The sequence below is a fragment of the Dermacentor variabilis genome, chromosome 4, assembly GCF_050947875.1.
Source record: "Dermacentor variabilis isolate Ectoservices chromosome 4, ASM5094787v1, whole genome shotgun sequence".
In the NCBI taxonomy this organism is placed as follows: Eukaryota; Metazoa; Arthropoda; class Arachnida; order Ixodida; family Ixodidae; genus Dermacentor; species Dermacentor variabilis.
In genome coordinates, this window is record NC_134571.1 from 1,821,137 (window position 1) to 1,839,802 (window position 18,666).

The 18,666-nt window shown below is 51.1% G+C and overlaps 1 protein-coding gene across 1 annotated transcript; it reads left to right on the top strand.

Moving 5' to 3' along the window:
* The first annotated feature begins 242 nt into the window (after positions 1 to 242).
* Positions 243 to 17,517, top strand: LOC142577693 (uncharacterized). Its single transcript, XM_075687152.1, has 2 exons — positions 243 to 552; positions 17,278 to 17,517. Exons 1-2 carry the CDS (start codon positions 352 to 354, stop codon positions 17,431 to 17,433), a joined length of 357 nt encoding a protein of 118 aa, XP_075543267.1. The 5' UTR covers positions 243 to 351; the 3' UTR covers positions 17,434 to 17,517.
* The last annotated feature ends 1,149 nt before the right edge of the window (positions 17,518 to 18,666 follow it).

Genomic DNA, 18,666 nt, shown 5'->3' on the forward strand with positions numbered 1-18,666 from the left:
TAGAAAGTAATTTACAACACACAAACGCAAAGAACACAGACATATGCCTCGTTTTCAACTCTGTCGTCATGCAAATGACATATGGCACGGAAAAACGTGAGCATGCTGTGCGTTAGCATCGTAAACTTCATACTAGGCAAGGTGCAGACCACAATCCCGCGACAGCCGCTGAGTGGGCACGGCGGACCAACTGCGGGCATGTGGCCTCACAAGCCTTTCCTCTGCTTCATGCAGGAGCTCGTTCTTGGTTTGACCGGAGCGACGTATCACCGAAACAGTTATTCTACCGGATCTTCAAGCTGCCAAAATGTGCCTGTTCCTTCCACGTGTTTTCTTAACACGTCAGCAACGATGGAGAGTTATCACGAAGCACCTTCCTTCCACGTCACACCAGCTCTGGTCCCGCGCAATCCAACCATAGCGCCACCTACACATCATGTGACATCAGTGGGCTGCTGTACAAAAGGACGACTGCAGCTGCACAATTTCAGTGGGCACGGCGGACCAACTGCGGGCATGTGGCCTCACAAGCATTTCCTCTGCTTCATGCAGGTTAGTTACTACTCTGCCTCATTTAAGAGCGATTGCCGCTGTCTTTTGGTCTTGCCGTGCCCCCGGCGTTGTGCTAGTATTGCTTACGAAATGTACTGTATGTGTTTACTTTTGCTGTGCGGTGACGTTGAGACAAATCCAGGCCCCGATATTTAAAAAGTGCTGCAAGAAATACTGGCAGGACAAACTAAGTTAGTTGAAGATATGGCGATGCTTAGAACGCAGCAGAATAACATAGAAAAACTTTTTACTGATTGGGGCAATCGTTTCACTGTTTTAGAAAAACGTGTCGCTCGTGTTGATGAACTCGAACAAACCATTACATCTCTAGAAACCAAGATAGTAGAATTGGAAGATAGGAGTAGGCGTTACAATTTGGTACTTTTTGGCCTTCGATAGGAAGCCGCTGAAACAGAAACCGAGCTTAAGCAAAAAATTGTGACTGACATATTTTCCCATATGCTAAACGTAAATTGCAGCTCGATTGGAAGAATCCACCGTTTAGGGAAGACTGGTAAACAAAGACCCGTTATTATGTTCTTTCAGGACTTCAATGAAAAACGTGCAATCTTAAAAAACGTCCACAAGTTAAAAGGGACCAGAATTTCAGTACAAAATGATTATTCGCATGAAACCCTCAGAAAACGTAAATTGCTTTGGGACAGCGCGAAGGCTGAAAAGAAAGAGGGCAAAAAAGTCACTTTGATAGACGCGAAACTACGGGTCAACAATGAATACTTTATATGGAATGATGCCACGAACACCAGGATTACAATCCACGACTATCACAGTACTTCAAAAAAGGACTGACTTGCTCCCCCTCAAGAATTCCGAATCTTAAATATCAATGCACGCAGTGTTATCAACAAGAGTAATCAGCTTGACGCGATAATTCTTGCGCGTAACCCACACATTCTCGTCATCAGAGAAACATGGCTGCATGATGAAATAGAAGATACGGATGTCTTTCCCTCTAATTACCGTGCTTTCCGTCGTGATAGACCTACTAGAGGTGGCGGTGTTGCTATTTTGGTGAGACAAGATATTTCGGCAGTTCTCCTACGTCAAGCTGATAATCTTGAAGTGATCTCTCTAAAAATTTTATGCCATAATGCTTCTGTTTTGATTTTTGCTGTTTACCGCGCTCCCGTTTCCGCTCCGCAATTTCTCAATGATCTGCGTGATCACATGGCGAATTTTGTGCACGAAAAAAATTTTTTTGACAGGTGATTTCAATCTTCCGGGAGTTGACTGGATTCACGGAACTCCTAGCGCTGATGTTAATATAAATAATGAGCAGTTGCGTAATATAATCCTGATGCACAACTTGCAGCAAGTGGTTACTGAGCCAACACGAATTAGCACTACTTCTGCCTCAATACTTGACCTTGTGTTTATTAGCCGGACTTTAGATAATTATTCTGTCTCTGTTGAACATGGCATTTCTGATCATGAACTTGTGGCTTTTTCTTGCTACCTTGATCCTGTCAGATCTACTCATTGTAAAACTATTACTGTAAAAGATTTTTCACGCGCCAGGGATGAGAGCATACTGGATTATCTTGACTTTCGTCTTAGCAGTTTTGGGGGACATGACACCGTTCAACTTTGGGATGAATTTAAGAATATTTGTACGCACTGTATTGACAACCGTATTCCAAATAAAACCAAGAGAACATATAGAGCTACTCCCTGGATGACGCGTGACATAGTGCACATAAAGAGAAAGGTCAAACGACTAAGACGACAGGGTCTTTCTCGTGACATAGTAGAACCCTACCAAGCAAAATTAAATGAGGCTATCAGTGTTGCTAAACTTCGCTATTACCAGTTCACCCTTCCTAACTTCATCAGAACTGCTCCTTCCAAGTTTTGGGGTTATCTTAGTAAATAAAGTAAATCAGTTGACCATATTATGCATGAGGGCAATCCTGTCGTCGCTAAACAAGATATCGCTGTTCACTTCAATGCTTATTTTAACAGTGTCTTTTCGAACTCGCCCGTTTCCCCTCGTGTGAATGGCGTATCACACAACAATGATTTTAGTTTTATTTCTTTGTGTGGCGTCTTTTCTATGCTTCTGAATATTAAAACAAAATCATCTCCTGGGCCTGATAACCTACCAAACGTGTTTCTTCACAGGTACGCTGAAATGCTATCTCGCTTTCTCGTAATCATCTTTCGTGCATCCCTTTCATCGGCGGTGCTTCCTAACGACTGGCTTTCTGCTCGTATTGTTCCGATACTAAAAACAGGCGATCCATCACTAGTGGCAAACTATCGTCCCATTTCACTAATCTCATCTTGTTGCAAACTTTTAGAACATATTATTGCTTCTGAAATCAATAAATTTCTCGACGATAGAGCCATTCTATCTCCTATGCGACATGGGTTTCGAAAGGGCCTCTCCACTGTAACCCAATTAACCACTGTAGTTCACACTCTCGCTAGCACTATCGACAAATCAGGGCAAACTGACATCATATTCTTGGACTTCAGGAAAGCATTTGATCTTGTATCGCACGCAAAGCTAATAGAAAAACTTGAACATTTCAACATTCCTTCACATATCGTAAATTGGATTCGCGCTTATATTTCCAACCGTACGCAATTCGTAGTAGTTGATAATTGGTCTTCCAGCACCCTTCCTGTCACTTCTGGTGTTCCCCAGGGTAGTGTTGTTGGACCATTATTATTTAATATATATATTAATGACATTGTAGACACTGTTACTCAACCCGTACAAATAAAACTGTTTGCTGATGACTGCCTCCTCTTTAATGAGATCACTTGCCGACAAGATCAAGTTATTCTAAACTCTAACCTTCAAGACATACTAGCTTGGTGTGCGCGCTGGGATATGCAGCTTAACATTGATAAAACAGTATTTATGAAGATTACTAGAAAAATTAATAAATTGTCGTTTACCTATAGCCTAGCATCCAAACCTCTTACGGAGGTGAATGAATATAAATACCTCGGTGTTACAATAACCAGTGACCTTAGTTGGAACTCGCACATCTCCCATCTTTGCGACTCGGCTTTTAAGAAGCTTTGCTACCTCAGGCATAAATTAAAACACGCTCCTTCTGAAACCCGTCTTATCGCCTACACCTCTCTTGTCCGTCCTAAACTCGAGTATGCAGCTATTGTATGGGATCCCTATACTAAAACTAGCATCGATGCGCTAGAAATGATACAACGTAAGGCAGTATGGTTCATCTACTCTAAATATCGCTCAAGTGATTCTCCAACTCAGTTAATGGCTGAACACAATATTCAGTCTTTGCAACTAAGAAGAAAAATTCACAGGCTTAAATTTCTCTTCTTGCTGAGTAACAATAAACTATCTCTTTCTCCCGAACCTTACATAACACCCCTTACCGCCCGCCGAACCAGGCATCGCCACGCTGCATCATTAACGCCTTATAATGATAGAACCAATGTCTTCATGTCTTCCTTTTTCCCTCGAACAGTAACGGAATGGAACAGCCTACCCTATAACAAACTTCTCAGCACTGACTCAATAGCGTCTATTACTATCTAATATTAGTGCTTGTTCTTACGAAATCTCGTTTCAATTTGTATCGTTGTGCAATATTTATTGATTTGCGCGTTGTAGTAATGTTGAATTATGCACTCCTCCTTTCTTTTCTATTACATTTCCTGTGCTTTCAAATTGTGCTTGTGAAACAGCGTTTCAATTTGTATCTGCCACTCTCTATGCATTATTTAGAGGTGCTTTACTCATTATGCAATTGTACTTTCTATTACATTTTTTCCGGAGCTTTTTTTTTACTCCTTCGTCAATCTATTGTGTTTTCTTTTTGTATGTACCTTTCCCCTCCTGCCTGGGCCTTCTAAGGCCTGCAGCATTCCTAAATAAATAAATAAATAAAATAAATGAGACCAAAACGGGAGCCCGTCTGTGAACGAGCCAATGGATCATCTGACCCACTCGTTTCAAGCACAGCATACCAAACACACATTCAGCGCTGAACAGTGGGCGGTCGACGCAGTCGCATTTACATTACTTGTAGCGAGCAGCGCATCCCTCGATGTCCGTTAAGCAAAGTCGGACACGGCGACGCCACATCTCGGTTCGCAGAACTTCGCTGCCGAGGCGCTAGGCCACTTCGACATTTCAATTGTCACCACTGCCGGGTTCTCAAGGAAGCACGCACGGGTCACACAACGCAGATTCTGTACTGCCAATTCTGTACCGCCAGAGCTCACCGAGGCCAAATCCGCACGGACGCACTGCCGCACCACCACTACTCACGGCTTTCCGCCAAGTAACACAGAACCTACAACCAACACACAAGCAACGCAAGCACAATCACATGAGCAATGTTGAACAACGCGCGGTCCAGAAAACGATCATGCCGAGGACGAACACGCCATGCTCGGCGCCACTGTTGCGCCGTCTCAAAATCCTTAAACGATTCTGTCCCTAGGCACCTGGTATCAGGTCATGTGAGAAATTTTTGTTCGACATTTAGACGCACGCCTTGTATATATTTGTATATATCATGGAGGAAGGAAACCGAGGAGAGGTCCTACCTCCTCCGCGCACTAGGAGAAAAGTGTGGAGGAAATGACGTAATAGGTCCTCCTTTGTTTTTCCGTTCTTTTTTTTATTTCTTTGCTTTAGTGGCCCCGCCTTTCGGGCAACAATGGCGGCTTTATTATTGTTCTGTGCGCTCACACGTGTTGCTCCGTAGGTTTCGTACCGTGGAAAAGGCGTCGTGCGGGTAGGTTTGCGTTGGTCTCCGTGTTTTGTTGCGCTGCGTTATCTGGACCGTGCTCTACCGGATGTTGCTGTGGCCAGGTGGGACAGGAGGAACGAAAGTTCGTGAAATGAACGCGCATGCAACGCTGTACGCAATGTACCGCGCCACGGCAACGGCAACGGAGGAAGAAATATCCGCGGGAAATTTTGCCCACTTTGGCGGAATCATGCTAACGTGCTAAAGATATGATTTTGGCTTCTAGCGCGAAGTGAAACACGGACACAGAAAGGAGCAGACAGGACGAGCGCTAACTCTCAACTAAATTTTCTCAACTAAATGCATCACATTTAGCGGCACATTGTTTCGATTGTGGTTGCAAACCTTTCTTTGATGAAACAAATATTCTTTCTAGACACAGATGCCAAACCACGCGGGAAATTATCGAGGCATTCCACTTAAAAATATTAGGAGACACTTGCGTCAGTCATGCTTCGTTGTCTCTGTTAGATTGCGAATTTCAGTACCTTCGCAATACGTGTACTAATCTGAAGTAATTTTTGTTCTTTGACTTCCATACCCCCTGACATGTTTAACTGATCCTTTTTACCTTGTCATGTTCTTATGCTGCGGTTTTTGCAATCACCTATATATATGTTCTTCGTTTTAATAAAAATTTAGTTGAGAGTTAGCGCTCGTCCTGTCTGCTCCTTTCTGTGTCCGTGTTTCACTCCGCGCTAGAAGCCAAAATCATGTTACCGTACCAACTCGCCCAACTGTCTATACTTTTGTGTTAAAGATTGTTTACTATTGCTGCGGAGCGCGCGGGTCCGAGTAGCACGGTTGCGCGCAGCGCGGCGTTATTTCGCGAGGAATGTAAAAAAGAGAGGAGAGCTGGCCCGATAGGCGGAGCAACGCCATGAGCAACGCCAACTTCCGGCTTCACTTTTGCTTCACAAAGAGTGACGTCAGGGCCTCTCCTGAGTTTCCTTCCCCCGTGGTTTATATATATATTGATACGGAACAGTGTTTGCGTAGCAATTATGCGTAGCAATATATATATATATATATATATATATATATATATATATATATATATATATATATATATATATATATATATATATATATATATATATATATTGTTGCACTGTAGAAGGTCGCTAGAATAGCCGCTTGGGCTTGTTGTTTCTCCATCCTGGTGTTAACAGCGCAAAACGTAGACGAGACGAGAGGGCGACTCCACAAGCGCTGACTTTCAACAACGTTTATTTGAAAGAAACACGGCTTCTTATACCATTGCCCACATGTGTCACAGACACGAGATCGCACATCATGTGAGGACGCTGAGTCTCCTGTTTAGAACGCAGAGCTTGCTGTCTTTCGACTCGGGCGAACATCGCTTCTTTTCGCTGTTCTTGGCCTTCTACCCGTGCGCGAGAAGAGGCTCTTGCAGCACAAGATGGTTTTCGCCTCGCCCGGAGAGCGCCCGCCGCGCGTTCGCCACCGTCGCCACGCCAGTTTGAGCCTGGTGACACTCGGCCCCGCGTCCCTCGACGAACTCCCGGCAAGGGAGGACCTGGAACTCCGTGCCACTCGCATGGCGGGCGAGTGGCTCAGTCAACGGACCACCTCCGTCGATCTGCCTGTAGCCCCCCCCCCCAGCCTGCGGATACCCTAGGAGATGCCACGAAGCCGGTAGCCCCCGAGGTAGCCTCGGAGCACCCCGAGGACGGCTCACCAGCACACGAGGAGCCCCATGCGTCCCATGCGTCCACGCTCCCCATGCGAGGAGCCCCTCCTTCTGACGACGAGGACATGGACCTGTCCAGTTTCAGAAAACGCGCCCGCGAAACAGAGAGTGACGACGACGAGGAGGCGGCCGGGCGTCGCAAGCAGCCGTCGACCGCTGCCCCCAGCTCGGAGCAGCATGCGGCAACCAGCGACCACGCCCTTCCGGAAAGGGCGACAGCCGCCTCCTTCGCGCCTCCTCTGAGCGAGGGCTTGCCTGGCACCATCCCCGACGCGTCGTCTGCTCCCGTTGGCGGCGCGCCTCCCGCAGCGTCGTCTGCCAGCGGTCCGGCTGCATACGAGAACGCTACCGAAGTGATGGAGCTGACAGAAGAGACAACCACCGTTTCGTCACCGCAGGGCCCCGTGCACCCCGCGGCGCGGTTCCTGAAGGACCCGCCACGCCAGACTGCTCCGCGGCCGAAGCCAAAAGGGAGGAAGAAGCAGCAGAAGCAGAGAAAGGAGCTTGCCGATGTCTCGCCTTCGTCTCCCGTGTCAACGGACGACTCGCGGCGCCCAACTGCTACCCCGGTCACACCTAGATTGCCTGCAGCGGCAGTGCAGAGAGGGCCACCACCTGCCCATGAGCCAACGTCAGACGGCTTCACTCTGGTGCAGGCGAAGGGGGACAGGCGCCGTGCACGGGTCCTGGAGAATGCTGCGCTCCCGGTGGACCCTGCGGTCGCCGGTACGGTGCTCTTCCGTCCCTCGGCGCCCGGCGGAGCCTTCCGAGGAGCACCGCGCCTCGCACTTGCCGCAGCCCTCTCTTCGCGGCCCGGTGTATCAGCGGTTCGCGTCAACCACATGCGCAACATCATGGCCACCGACACCACCACCCAGGAGTGCCTGGAGGGATTGCTCAAGCTTACCGAGCTGCACGCGATCCCTGGGACTGCCCGACTACCGGCCGAGCGCGGCAAGAGCACTGGCTTCCTGCAAGGGGTGAGTGGGCTGCCTGCAGACAGGGACCTACTGGGAGCCATCGAGTCCAGCATCCCTGTGCTGTCAGCAACGATGGACGGGAGCACCGTCACCATCCGTTTCGCGGGACCGGTTCCCCCGAAGCACGTACGCCTCTTCAAGCTCAGCTTCAGGGTGAGGCCAGCCAGGCCCCGTCCAGTACAGTGTCGGCAGTGCGGCCGCTTCGGGCACGTCCTGGAGTCCTGTCAGTGGCCGACTGACTGCATCTCCTGTGGCAAAAGCCACGCGGCGAACGTCTCCTGCCAGACTGTACGCCGCAGGAACTGCGGGGGCTCCCACAGGGCGGACACTCCTGCTTACCCCAAATGGCAGGAAGAACGCAAGGTGGCGACAACCATGGCTTCCTCCACCTCGCCATTGTCGAGGCGCGCTGCCAGAACAGTAGTCCGCGAGGAGCAGCAGCCGCAGCTGTCCTCACCTTCGGCACGGTCCTATGCCAGCGCGCTGAAGGTCCCCAGCCCGGCACCCAAGCCTCCGGTACCGACCCCTCGTGCCTCTCGCCGCCAGGAGACACAGGGTACTGCCGCGCCTCCTGCCCAGACTACCGTGGATGAGCTGGTAGCGAACCTGCTGCTCATCATGGAAGCAGTCAGCACCATGCTGCCAGCTGACCACCCGCTCCGACCTATCTGCCTGCAGGCAGTGGCTTGCCATCAGCCAGCCAACCACCATGGCTGATCAGCCAACAGCAAGGAAGGGTCGCCGCTGCCCGAGTGTTCTCCAGTGGAACACTAACTCTCTGCGGCGGCGACACGCAGGCCTTTCCCTGCATCTCCTGCAGAGCGACTACGACGTGCTTGCTCTGCAGAAGGTGTACGCGGTGGCCGAAGACCTGCGACTCCCGGGATACACCGGTTACTCAGGCGCCACCACCTGCACGAAACGCGGCTGCACGGACACGCCGTGCCTGGACGACACCCACCAGCCCGGCAAGCCACGGACAGCCATCTACGTTCGGTGCAACCTCGCGCACGCTGTGGTTCCAGTGGCCGACGTCGCAGGAGGCCCTCTGGAGTGTTGTGCTGTCACGGTGCGTCTCGGCGGCCGCACCGGCGGCCGGTGCGTCTCGGTAGCAAGCATATACATACGACCAGGAAAGTCATGGGACTCCTCCATCCTTGTCCAGCTGGCTCTACGCCTCGGGAGGCAGGCAGTCCTGTGTGGCGACTTCAACGCCCACCACACAGACTGGGGAAGCCGCGCTGCTCCAGCCGAGGCCGATGCCTCCGCGACGCCATCAGCAGAGCCGGGCTGGTGATCCTGAACAGCGGAGGACCCACCTATGTCCGCCGAGGGGTGAACTCAGCCATCGATCTCTCCACAGAACAGTTCTCCTATTTCTGGGACACAACTCCGGGCACTTGGGGTTCGGACCACTTCCCCATTGTGGTCACCTCTGTGCATGGAAGGAAGCCAAAGACCAGAACTTTCAACGTCATAGACTGGTCTCTGTTTAGGAAGCAGTGTAGTGAGGCGACCGATCGTTGTCACTTTCTAGACGCCATCGCGGAGTGCGCCCAGGCGGCTACCGTTCAGTGCTCTGCCCCACCAGACACCCCTGCCCCGGATCTCCGCCTACTCAATATCCGTGCTTCCCGGCGCCGCGCGGAGCGCAGAGAAATTCGGACAGGGAAGGCAGAGCACTGGACTGAATACAGACGAGTGGACGCCTGCTGTAGAAGACAGGCCCGTCGTAGGAGGAACCAGAGCTGGGTGAGCCTGTGCTCCAGCATCAAGGACCGTTAAAGGGGCCCCCTAGCCTGGCGACTACTCAAGCCACTCACCGGCAAGAGGACGAGCCGTCAACCCGTCCTCGCTTGGCCATCTCGCTAGGAATCAGCGAAGAGGCCCTCGCGGAACCTCTGGAGGACCGGTTCGCCCCCTCCTGTCCCACAGAGTGCAGTCATCCTGCCGATCGGACACCCCCCTGCCCAGCTGCCCACTTGTCTACGCAGCTTCCACCCTGCTTGGACGTCCAGCCAGGTCGCTGCCCTCTGCCAAGAGCCACTTGCCCTGCACGAGCTCCAGGCGGCCCTGAAACGAGGGAAACGCCGCAGCGCACCAGGAGCAGACGGTGTAACGCCACAAATGCTCCGCAACCTGGCCGCCAGCGAGCAACAGCGCCTGCTTGAGTGCTTCAATGAGATCTTGCAGTCAGGGCAGGTGCCAGAGGCACGGCGCACAGCCATTGTGGCACCCATCCTCAAGGCCAGAAAACCGGCTAGGGAACTGTCATCCTATCGACCGGTCTCCCTCACCTCCGCTGCCTGCAAGATGATGGAGGCCATGGCCTTGGCACGACTGGACTGGGTGGCCCGTGCTCGCGGCTTCCTGGCAGACCAACAGACGGGCTTCCGGCGGCGGCGGTGCACTGCGGATTCCATCGCTGACATGGTGTCCACCCTGGAGGACGCCAAGGCCGGCGGGGACCTCGTGATGCTCTTGCTGATCGACGTACAGGGTGCCTTCGACAGCCTCCCTCACGCAGTTGTCCAGCAGGGCCTGGACCTCCTCGGCATCTGTGGCAACCTGTGGGAGTTCCTCTCGTCGTTCCTGCACAATCGCACCCTCAGGGTACGTGTGGGTCGATCGAAGAGCACCCCCCGTCCAGTCGCTGCAGGCGTGCCACAGGGGTCAGTGGTGAGCCCTTTCCTTTTCAACCTTGCCTTTGCACGGTTGCCTGCTGCCATGCCGATCGACCCTCACTCCCCCGTGCAGTCCTCAATCTACACGGATGACATCGGCCTATGGGTGCGGGGACCACCGCAACATATCCGCAAGACACGTGCGGCCCTACAGAGAGCCCTGGACACTGCGGCTGCCTACTTGTGCAGCATCGGCCTTACCATCTCGGCCAGGAAGACCGAGGCATTGCTGCTGCATCCCAGAGCAGCAGACCACCGCTCAGCTGCCCGGATGCGCCAGGAGGGCGTCCAGATCCCATGGAGCAAGCCATTCACGTACCTGGGGCTGCGCATTGACCATCGGCGACCTGGCTGCCCGCTACCAATGCCCTGTGCGCCCAGACGCTTCGGGTCCGCAAGGCGATCTCACAGTTCCTTGCCCGTGGACATGGCTGTACCACCAGGTGGGCCCTGCAGCTCTTTGAAGCTGCAGCCACTTCACGGCTACTCTATGCCCTCCCTCTTGTGGCGCTGCCCCTACCCCGCCTGCGGAAACTGGAGCTGCGGCATCGGTCAGCAATACGGTTCTGTCTTGGCGTTCCCCGAACCTCACAAGTGGCCGCCACTCTTGCTGAGGCAGGTACCTGGCACCTGTCACTACTCTTCCTGCAACAAGGGTTACGACACATTGATCGCCTACACCATGCCGCAGATGGTCAAGCACTCCTGACCCGCCTACGCTCCCGGCTAGCATCACACATGGGACGGCTGTATGGCCTCTATAAGGAAGTCCTAGGGGACACACCTGCCAACGCCGTACAGCCTCGCCCACCACATCAACCACCAATCCCTATCTCGACGGAGCTACCAGGTGTATCAAAGAACCGTTCCCCAACATGTGCCCTACAGCAGACGGCAGCCTCTCTCCTCCAAGAGAGACTTGGGGACCACCTTCACATCTTCGTCGATGGATCCGTGATACCGGAGACGGGCTCATCCACAGCAGCCTGCGCTGCACCGGCCCTATAAAAGAGCAAGGTGTGCCGTCTCCCGGGATATGCAAGCTCTATCACAGCAGGACTCCACGTTACTGTAGACCTACTGGCAGAGGACCTACCAATGACTCCGGCAGTAGTGACAGAGTCAGTGGTAGCTCCTCTGGTAGAGTAGTGACAGGTGCCAGGTACCTGCCTCAGCAAGAGTGGCGGCCACTTTTGAGGTTCGGGGCTGCTTTGCCTGCACAGCCCTGAGAAGGCTAGCCTTGGGGTTGCACTGCTCTCCTCAAGACTGGCGGCCCTTCAGGATGTAGGATGCTCACTATCCCTGCACTGGCTCCCGGCGCACGTAGGGATCCCGGGCAATGAAGAGGCAGACAGTCTCGCAAAGAGCGCCTACCACCCAAGCGTCCCCCTCAGCCCTGCTGTAATGGCCGCAGACTTCACAAGACACAGGCTGCGCCGGCACATCATCGCCTGCCATCCGTATAGACGGGTATCCCTGGGACGGCTTCCACGGCCTCTCCCACAGCACGGCCTCCCACGAAGGGATACCTCGTTGCTTCTCCGACTGCGGGTTGGCTGCTACTGGACGGCAGCCCGCCGGCACCGCCTTGGGAAAGCCACCTCGCCAGCCTGTGCATCCTGCGGTGACCCAGAGACTCTGGAGCACCTTCTGCTGGCCTGCCCTGCTCACCTGCAGCACCGGGGCCGACTTCTGCAGGAGTTCTCCCGCCTGGGGCTCCCATGTTCACGACAGGAAGACATCCTCTTCCCCAGTCGTAACCGGCTACCAGCCTTCCTAAGTGTCATCGAGTACCTCGGCTTGTCGGGGCTCGCGGCGAGACTCTAGGAAATTTCTTCAAAGACTAACGGCTATTCACCACCTCGGGCCTCCTGATCCGCCTAAACTTCGCTTTTGCTGGGCCGCCTCCGAAGGTCTATCACCCGTCCACTCCTCCGGTCGAAGCCACTGGGCCTTCCAGGCCGGGCTGCTCCGCTGCTGCCGTGGCTACTCTCTACCTTTCTCCCTCCTTCTATCTCCTTCACTCCCACATCATACCCCCTGCTGGCGCTGAGCCGTGCTCCCGCAAGGGTTGCAGAAGATAGTGCCAGCCTTTCCTCCTTTCCCTACAAGAACCACTTCTCTCTCATGTGAAACGCGCACTTTTGTCTTTTAGCACTCAAGATATTGATTATACGTGCAAAAGCTCAAGTTCTTTTTTTTATCAGTAACAAGGAAAGTCAGCGCTTGTGGTGTCGTCCTCTCGTCCCGTGCCTCGCCTACGTTTTGCGCTGTTAACAGCAAGACTGTAGAAGGTACAGCCAGCCGATAGTTTCTCAATAAGTACCCTAGAGGGAAATGTGGCGCTAGTGTCTATGGCGGCTCTCCTGAGCGTTGCCTCAACCAATGCCTCCTTTACTAGATGCTTGCCGCATAGAGTTTCCTACTAACTCTATGGCTTGCCGCGTCGCTATTCTTCTCATTGGAGCGGAGGTTCCCGTAGTTCAGGGTAGTCGCGGAGAGACGGCGCTCGCAACCGAGCCACTTCCTGTTGCGGAGGAAGTGACGATTACTAGGCTGGCGCGCGCTGGACCAATTGCTTGACGAGAGACCGCGGGTCCTGCCTCCGGCATCGCAACAGACGCCGCGAAAATCTCGGAGGCAGGGCTACATGATTTAGGTTTGCAGCGGCCACCGCAGCTAGCGCTCGCAGCCGACCCGGGTTAACCCGGGTGGGGAAGAGTAAGGAGGAAAGGGGCAGGAACCAGCTTCTTGGCTCACGCGGCAGGCATCTAGTAAAGGAGGCAATGCCTCAACCTACATGGGAATGATCAACGTTCTTAGACATATTTCAGTTTCACAGCTCCCTACGCGAGCCCACTGGCCGACGTGGCCGCAACGGGTGTCATTGAAACTACCGGCGCTGCAGTCGCGTCTTTCGTCATGCGCCGCGCATCGTTTGCACCAACTGGCCTGTATACGCGCTTATCCGTCGGTAAATGTAGTTTAGATGCGCAGTCTGAGTTTTGTGACAAACCGGCCGCGCGTAAGTGTCTGTGCACTATGGGCGCTGCAGTGACGTATCTCTCACGCAACGAGCGTCGTCTACTCCTGCGATGTCATCTCTGCGGTGGGTCGTTTTCCCCAACTGGCCTGTGCCGTTCGCTCTTTAACGACTGTGTTTTGGCTGCCAATCAATTATGTCGAGTACCGACATTAGCGTAACACGCAAAGCTTCGGTTGTCTGTCGCGAAGCAAACATAAGCATGTTTCGGTGGTGGTAGTTATGTTCCGTGATGTTGAGCAGGTCGAGAAACTCATTGATTACCTGCTCAAACAATTGAATTTACAGTTTGCACTAAACTGTAGGGCTTCCATTAAAACGTTATTACACTGAGTTGGACGCATCTACACTGCCATGGCTTAAAGCGTACCTCAATCTTTGCATGGTGAGCCTTTCGTATTCCTTCTGCAGGATGTTTTGTGTTGAGTGCATCAAAGACGTCATTCATTGTCATTGTAAACGCTTCTGTTCCCTCCGAGTCTTGGAGGCTTTCAACGCTTTCTGCCCTGTATAACTGCAATCCAATAGCAGTACTACGGCTGAACAGCTGTGGAAAGCAGACAAAGTGTAACAGTTCTAGTTGAAAAAAACTTACAAAGCAACAAAGAGCCACCTTCTATATTTTCGCATATTACTATTTTTAATGGCTCACCTGTGCAGCGAGTCGCACGTTCATTCTCCGCATGTTTGTGGGGTTTACGTGCGCTGCTGAGAGCTTGAGGACGACTTGAGATGATGTTTTCTTTCGCACTCATAGAGGAGTTGATAGTGGGCAAAGTTAATGCGGTAATCTCCAGCCTGAAAAAAGTTATCGACGCCAATCAGCACAGGTTATATATGAAATAAACAACGCTAGCTCACCTGTCTATATTTGTGCTTGAGCAAATGGTTGCGTACACACTTCAGGGCATGTGGCACATCACGCAGGAAATAAAGGTACGCGCGCTCATCATCATCATCAGCCTGGTTACGCCCACTGCAGGGCAAAGGCCGCTCCCATACTTCCCCAACTACCCCGGTCATGTACTAATTGTGGCCATGTTGTCCCTGCAAACTTCTTAATCTCATCCGCCCACCTAACTTTCTGCCGCCCTCTGCTACGTTTTCCTTCCCTTGGAATCCATTCCGTAACTCTTAATGACCATCGGTTATCTTTCCTCCTCATTACGTGTCCTGCCCATGCCCATTTCTTTTCTTGATTTCAACTAAGATATCATTAACTCGCGTTTGTTCCCTCACCCAATCTGCTCTTTTGTTATCCCTTAACGTTACACCTATCACTCTTCTTTCTATAGCTCGTTGCGTCGTCCTCAACTTAAGTAGAACCCTTTTCGTAAGCCTCCAGGTTTCTGCCCCGTACGTGAGTACTGGTAAGACACAGCTGTTATAAACTTTTCTCTCGAGGGATAATGGCAACCTGCTGTTCATGATCTGAATTAAATTATGGGGTTTTACGTGCCAAAACCACTTTCTGATTGTGAGGCACGCCGTAGTGGGGGGACTCCGGAAATTTCGACCACCTGGGGTTCTTTAACGTGCACCTAAATCTAAGCACACGGGTGTTTTCGCATTTCGCCCCCATCGAAATGCGGCCGCCGTGGCCGGGATTCGATCCCGCGACCTCGTGCTCAGTACCCGAAAACCATAGCCACTGAGCAACCACGGCGGGTGTTCATGATCTGAGAATGCCTGCCAAACGCACCCCAGCCAATTCTTATTCTTCTGATTATTTCAGTCTCATGATCCGGATCCGCAGTCGCTACCTGTCCTAAGTAGATGTATTCCCTTACCACTTCCAGTGCCTCACTACCTATCGTAAACTGCTGTTCTCTTCCGAGACTGTTAAACATTAGTTTTCTGCAGATTAATTTTTAGACCCACCCTTCGGCTTTGCCTCTCCAGGTCAGTGAGCATGCATTGCAGTTGATACCCTGAGTTACTAAGCAAGGCAATATCATCGGCGAATCGCAAGTTACTAAGGTATTCTCCATTAACTCTTATCCCCAGTTCTTCCCAATCCAGGTCTCTGAATACCTCCTGTAAACACGCTGTGAATAGCATTGGAGAGATCGTATCTCCCTGCCTGATGCCTTTCTTTATTGGGATTTTGTTGCTTTCTTTATGGAGGACTACGGTGGCTGTGGAGCCGCTATAGATATCTTTCAGTATATTTAAATTCGGCTCGTCTACACCCTGATTCCGCAATGCCTCCATGACTGCTGAGGTTTCGACTGAATCAAACGGTTTCTTGTAAACAATGAAACCTATATATAAAGGTTGGTTATATTCCGCACACTTTTCTATCACCTGATTGATAGTGTGAATATGGTATATTGTTGAGTAGCCTTTACGGAATCCTGCCTGGTCCTTTGGTTTACAGAAGTCTAAGGTGTTTCTGATTCTATTTGCAATTACCTTAGTAAATACTTTGTAGGCAACGGAGAGTATGCTGATCGGTCTATAATTTTTCAAGTCTTTAGCGTCCCCTTTCTTATGTATTAGGATTATATTAGCGTTTTTCCAAGATTCCGGTACGCTCGAAGTCATGAGGCATTGCATATACAGGGTGGCCAGTTTCTCTTGAACAATCTGCCCACCATCCTTCAACAAATCTGCTGTTACCTGATCCTCCCCAGCTGCCTCCCCCTTTGCATAGCTCCCAAGGCTTTCTTTACTTCTTCCGGCGTTACCTGTAGGATTTCGAATTCCTCTAGACTATTCTCTCTTCCATTATCGTCGTGGGTGCCACTGGTACTGTATAAATCTCTATAGAACTTCTCAGCCACTTGAACTGCCTCATCCACATTAGTAATGATATTGCCGGCTTTGTCTCTTAACGCATACATCTTGGGCAAACGTTGCCCAAAGGGCGAACGAAGAGTTGTTTTTTCTGCTCCCGACAAGCTCGGCAAGCTTTGCAGGCTGACTGACCCAAATGCCTTCCCTTTCGATAAGTGCAGAAAGCATCACCGAAAAAAGTTTGTCGAGTGTGTACACCGGGTGGTGTACAACCTCCCGCTTTCATGTGGGAAGAAATATATCGGACAAACTGGGCGTTGCCTCAATGATCGGCTCCGCGAACACAGCAACAATGTAAAAAACGGCTCAGGTGGTTTCTTGGCGATCCACTGTCGCGATCATGGGTGCAAGCCTCTTGAGGATCAATGCACGATTGTTTCCCGTGGCAAAATTTCGCACGAAGGCCGCATTGTGTCTAGATCGTCTGAAACTAGGCTTTTTGTGCTGTAGCAGGTATTGCTGCAATTTTTTAATTATAAAGTGCTACGCTGACTAGGTGTGGGGTGCAAACAAGGCGGACGGATCCTGCGCATTTCATGTCTGTTCTAAATATTATGTTACACCTTCTACAAAATATGCCATATATGTCGAAATAATAAAGAGTGTTACCTGACAAATCTCTTGCAAAAAAGTTTCCTGATTCACCCCTTCGAACTCTCTGCTCTGACTTATAATATTGTTGCGGCCACATACATTTGTCATACGAACATCTCTGATGTTTGTTTTTATTTTACAGTGCAAGCATTTCCTCCAAGTAATGGTGAAATCGCTATGGGATATGGTAGCAATTTCAACGAAACCACCGCGTTATCGTGGCCCTCGGGGGCCTGATCAGCCCGCCGTCATCCAAGCACTGACCAACCTGCCCACCGACGTCAGCTCCCTGCCCTGAAACCCCTGGCCAGCCCACCGTCCTCGGCACCTTGCCCTATTCCTATCCTGAGAGCAGTGTCTGTAAATAAACTGTTTGAAGATAACCCAGCGTCACCCATCTAGGTACACGGAAAATGCCTGTTTGTGAAAATTTATTAGCAAATAAACTGTCATAAACGTCAATTTCAGTATTCTTTTATAATTATTTGCAAGCATATATGACTTCTGCTTCTTGACATCTTTTTGTCGAGCTTTCCTAGCTACTATTGAGGAAGATGGTATGGGGGACAATAGCTACAAAAAATGCCGCTAGCAAAAGGTTTGCGGTAAGAATGTCTGCGTGCTCTAAAGCCAGCGTATCTAAAATATTCGTCATGCAAAGGGCATTGGCTCAAAGCTGGCATTAATAATGGCAACGATATGGCTCAACACTGGTCCTACGCTGGCAGCACGATGGCTGCTGCATTGGCATAACATTGGTCCAATCTTGGCTTTAACGCTGCGTCCTACGCTGGCAGCACAATGGCTGCTGCATTGGCATAACGTTGGTCCAATCTTGGCTTTAACGCTGTGCCAGCATTGGATAGGGTTGCCCTTTGCCAATTGGTCCAACATTGGTACCAATTTCTGCCAGCATTGGGCCATGGTTGGACCATTGCTGGTGTGCTGCCTGGGTGAATTCCTCTATTTTCCCTCTTACCGCTAACTCATTTATCGGCTTCTTATGTACCAGTTTCTTCCGTTCACTCCTCAGGTCTAGGCTAATTCGAGTTCTTACCATCCTATGGTCACTGCAGCGCACATTGCTAAGCACGTCCACATCTTGTATGATGCCAGGGTTAGCGCAGAGTATGAAGTCTATTTCATTTCTAGTCTAGCCGTTCGGGTTCCTCCACGTCTACTTTCGGCTATGCCGCTTGCGGAAGAAGGTATCCATTATCCGCATATTATTCTGTTCCGCAAACTCTACTAATAACTCTCCCCTGCTATTCCCTAGTGCCTATGCCATATTCCCCCACTGCCTTGTCTCCAGCCTCCTTCTTGCCTACCTTGGCATTGACGTCGCCCATCAGTATAGAGTATTTTGTTTTGACTTTACCAATCGCCGATTCCACGTCTTTATAGAAGCTTTCGACTTCCTGGTCATCATGACTGGATGTAGGGGCGTAGACTTGTACAACCTTCATTTTGTACCTCTTATTAAGTTTCAGAACAAGACCTGCCACCCTCTCAGGCAGGCATGAACGCGCGC

Bases quoted from the DNA above. Each gene is read 5' to 3' on its own strand.
- LOC142577693 (XM_075687152.1), top strand. From the start codon at position 352: ATGGAGAGTTATCACGAAGCACCTTCCTTCCACGTCACACCAGCTCTG. The intron at 553-17,277 runs GTTAGTTACTAC...TTTATTTTACAG, and splicing joins ATTTCCTCTGCTTCATGCAG to TGCAAGCATTTCCTCCAAGT.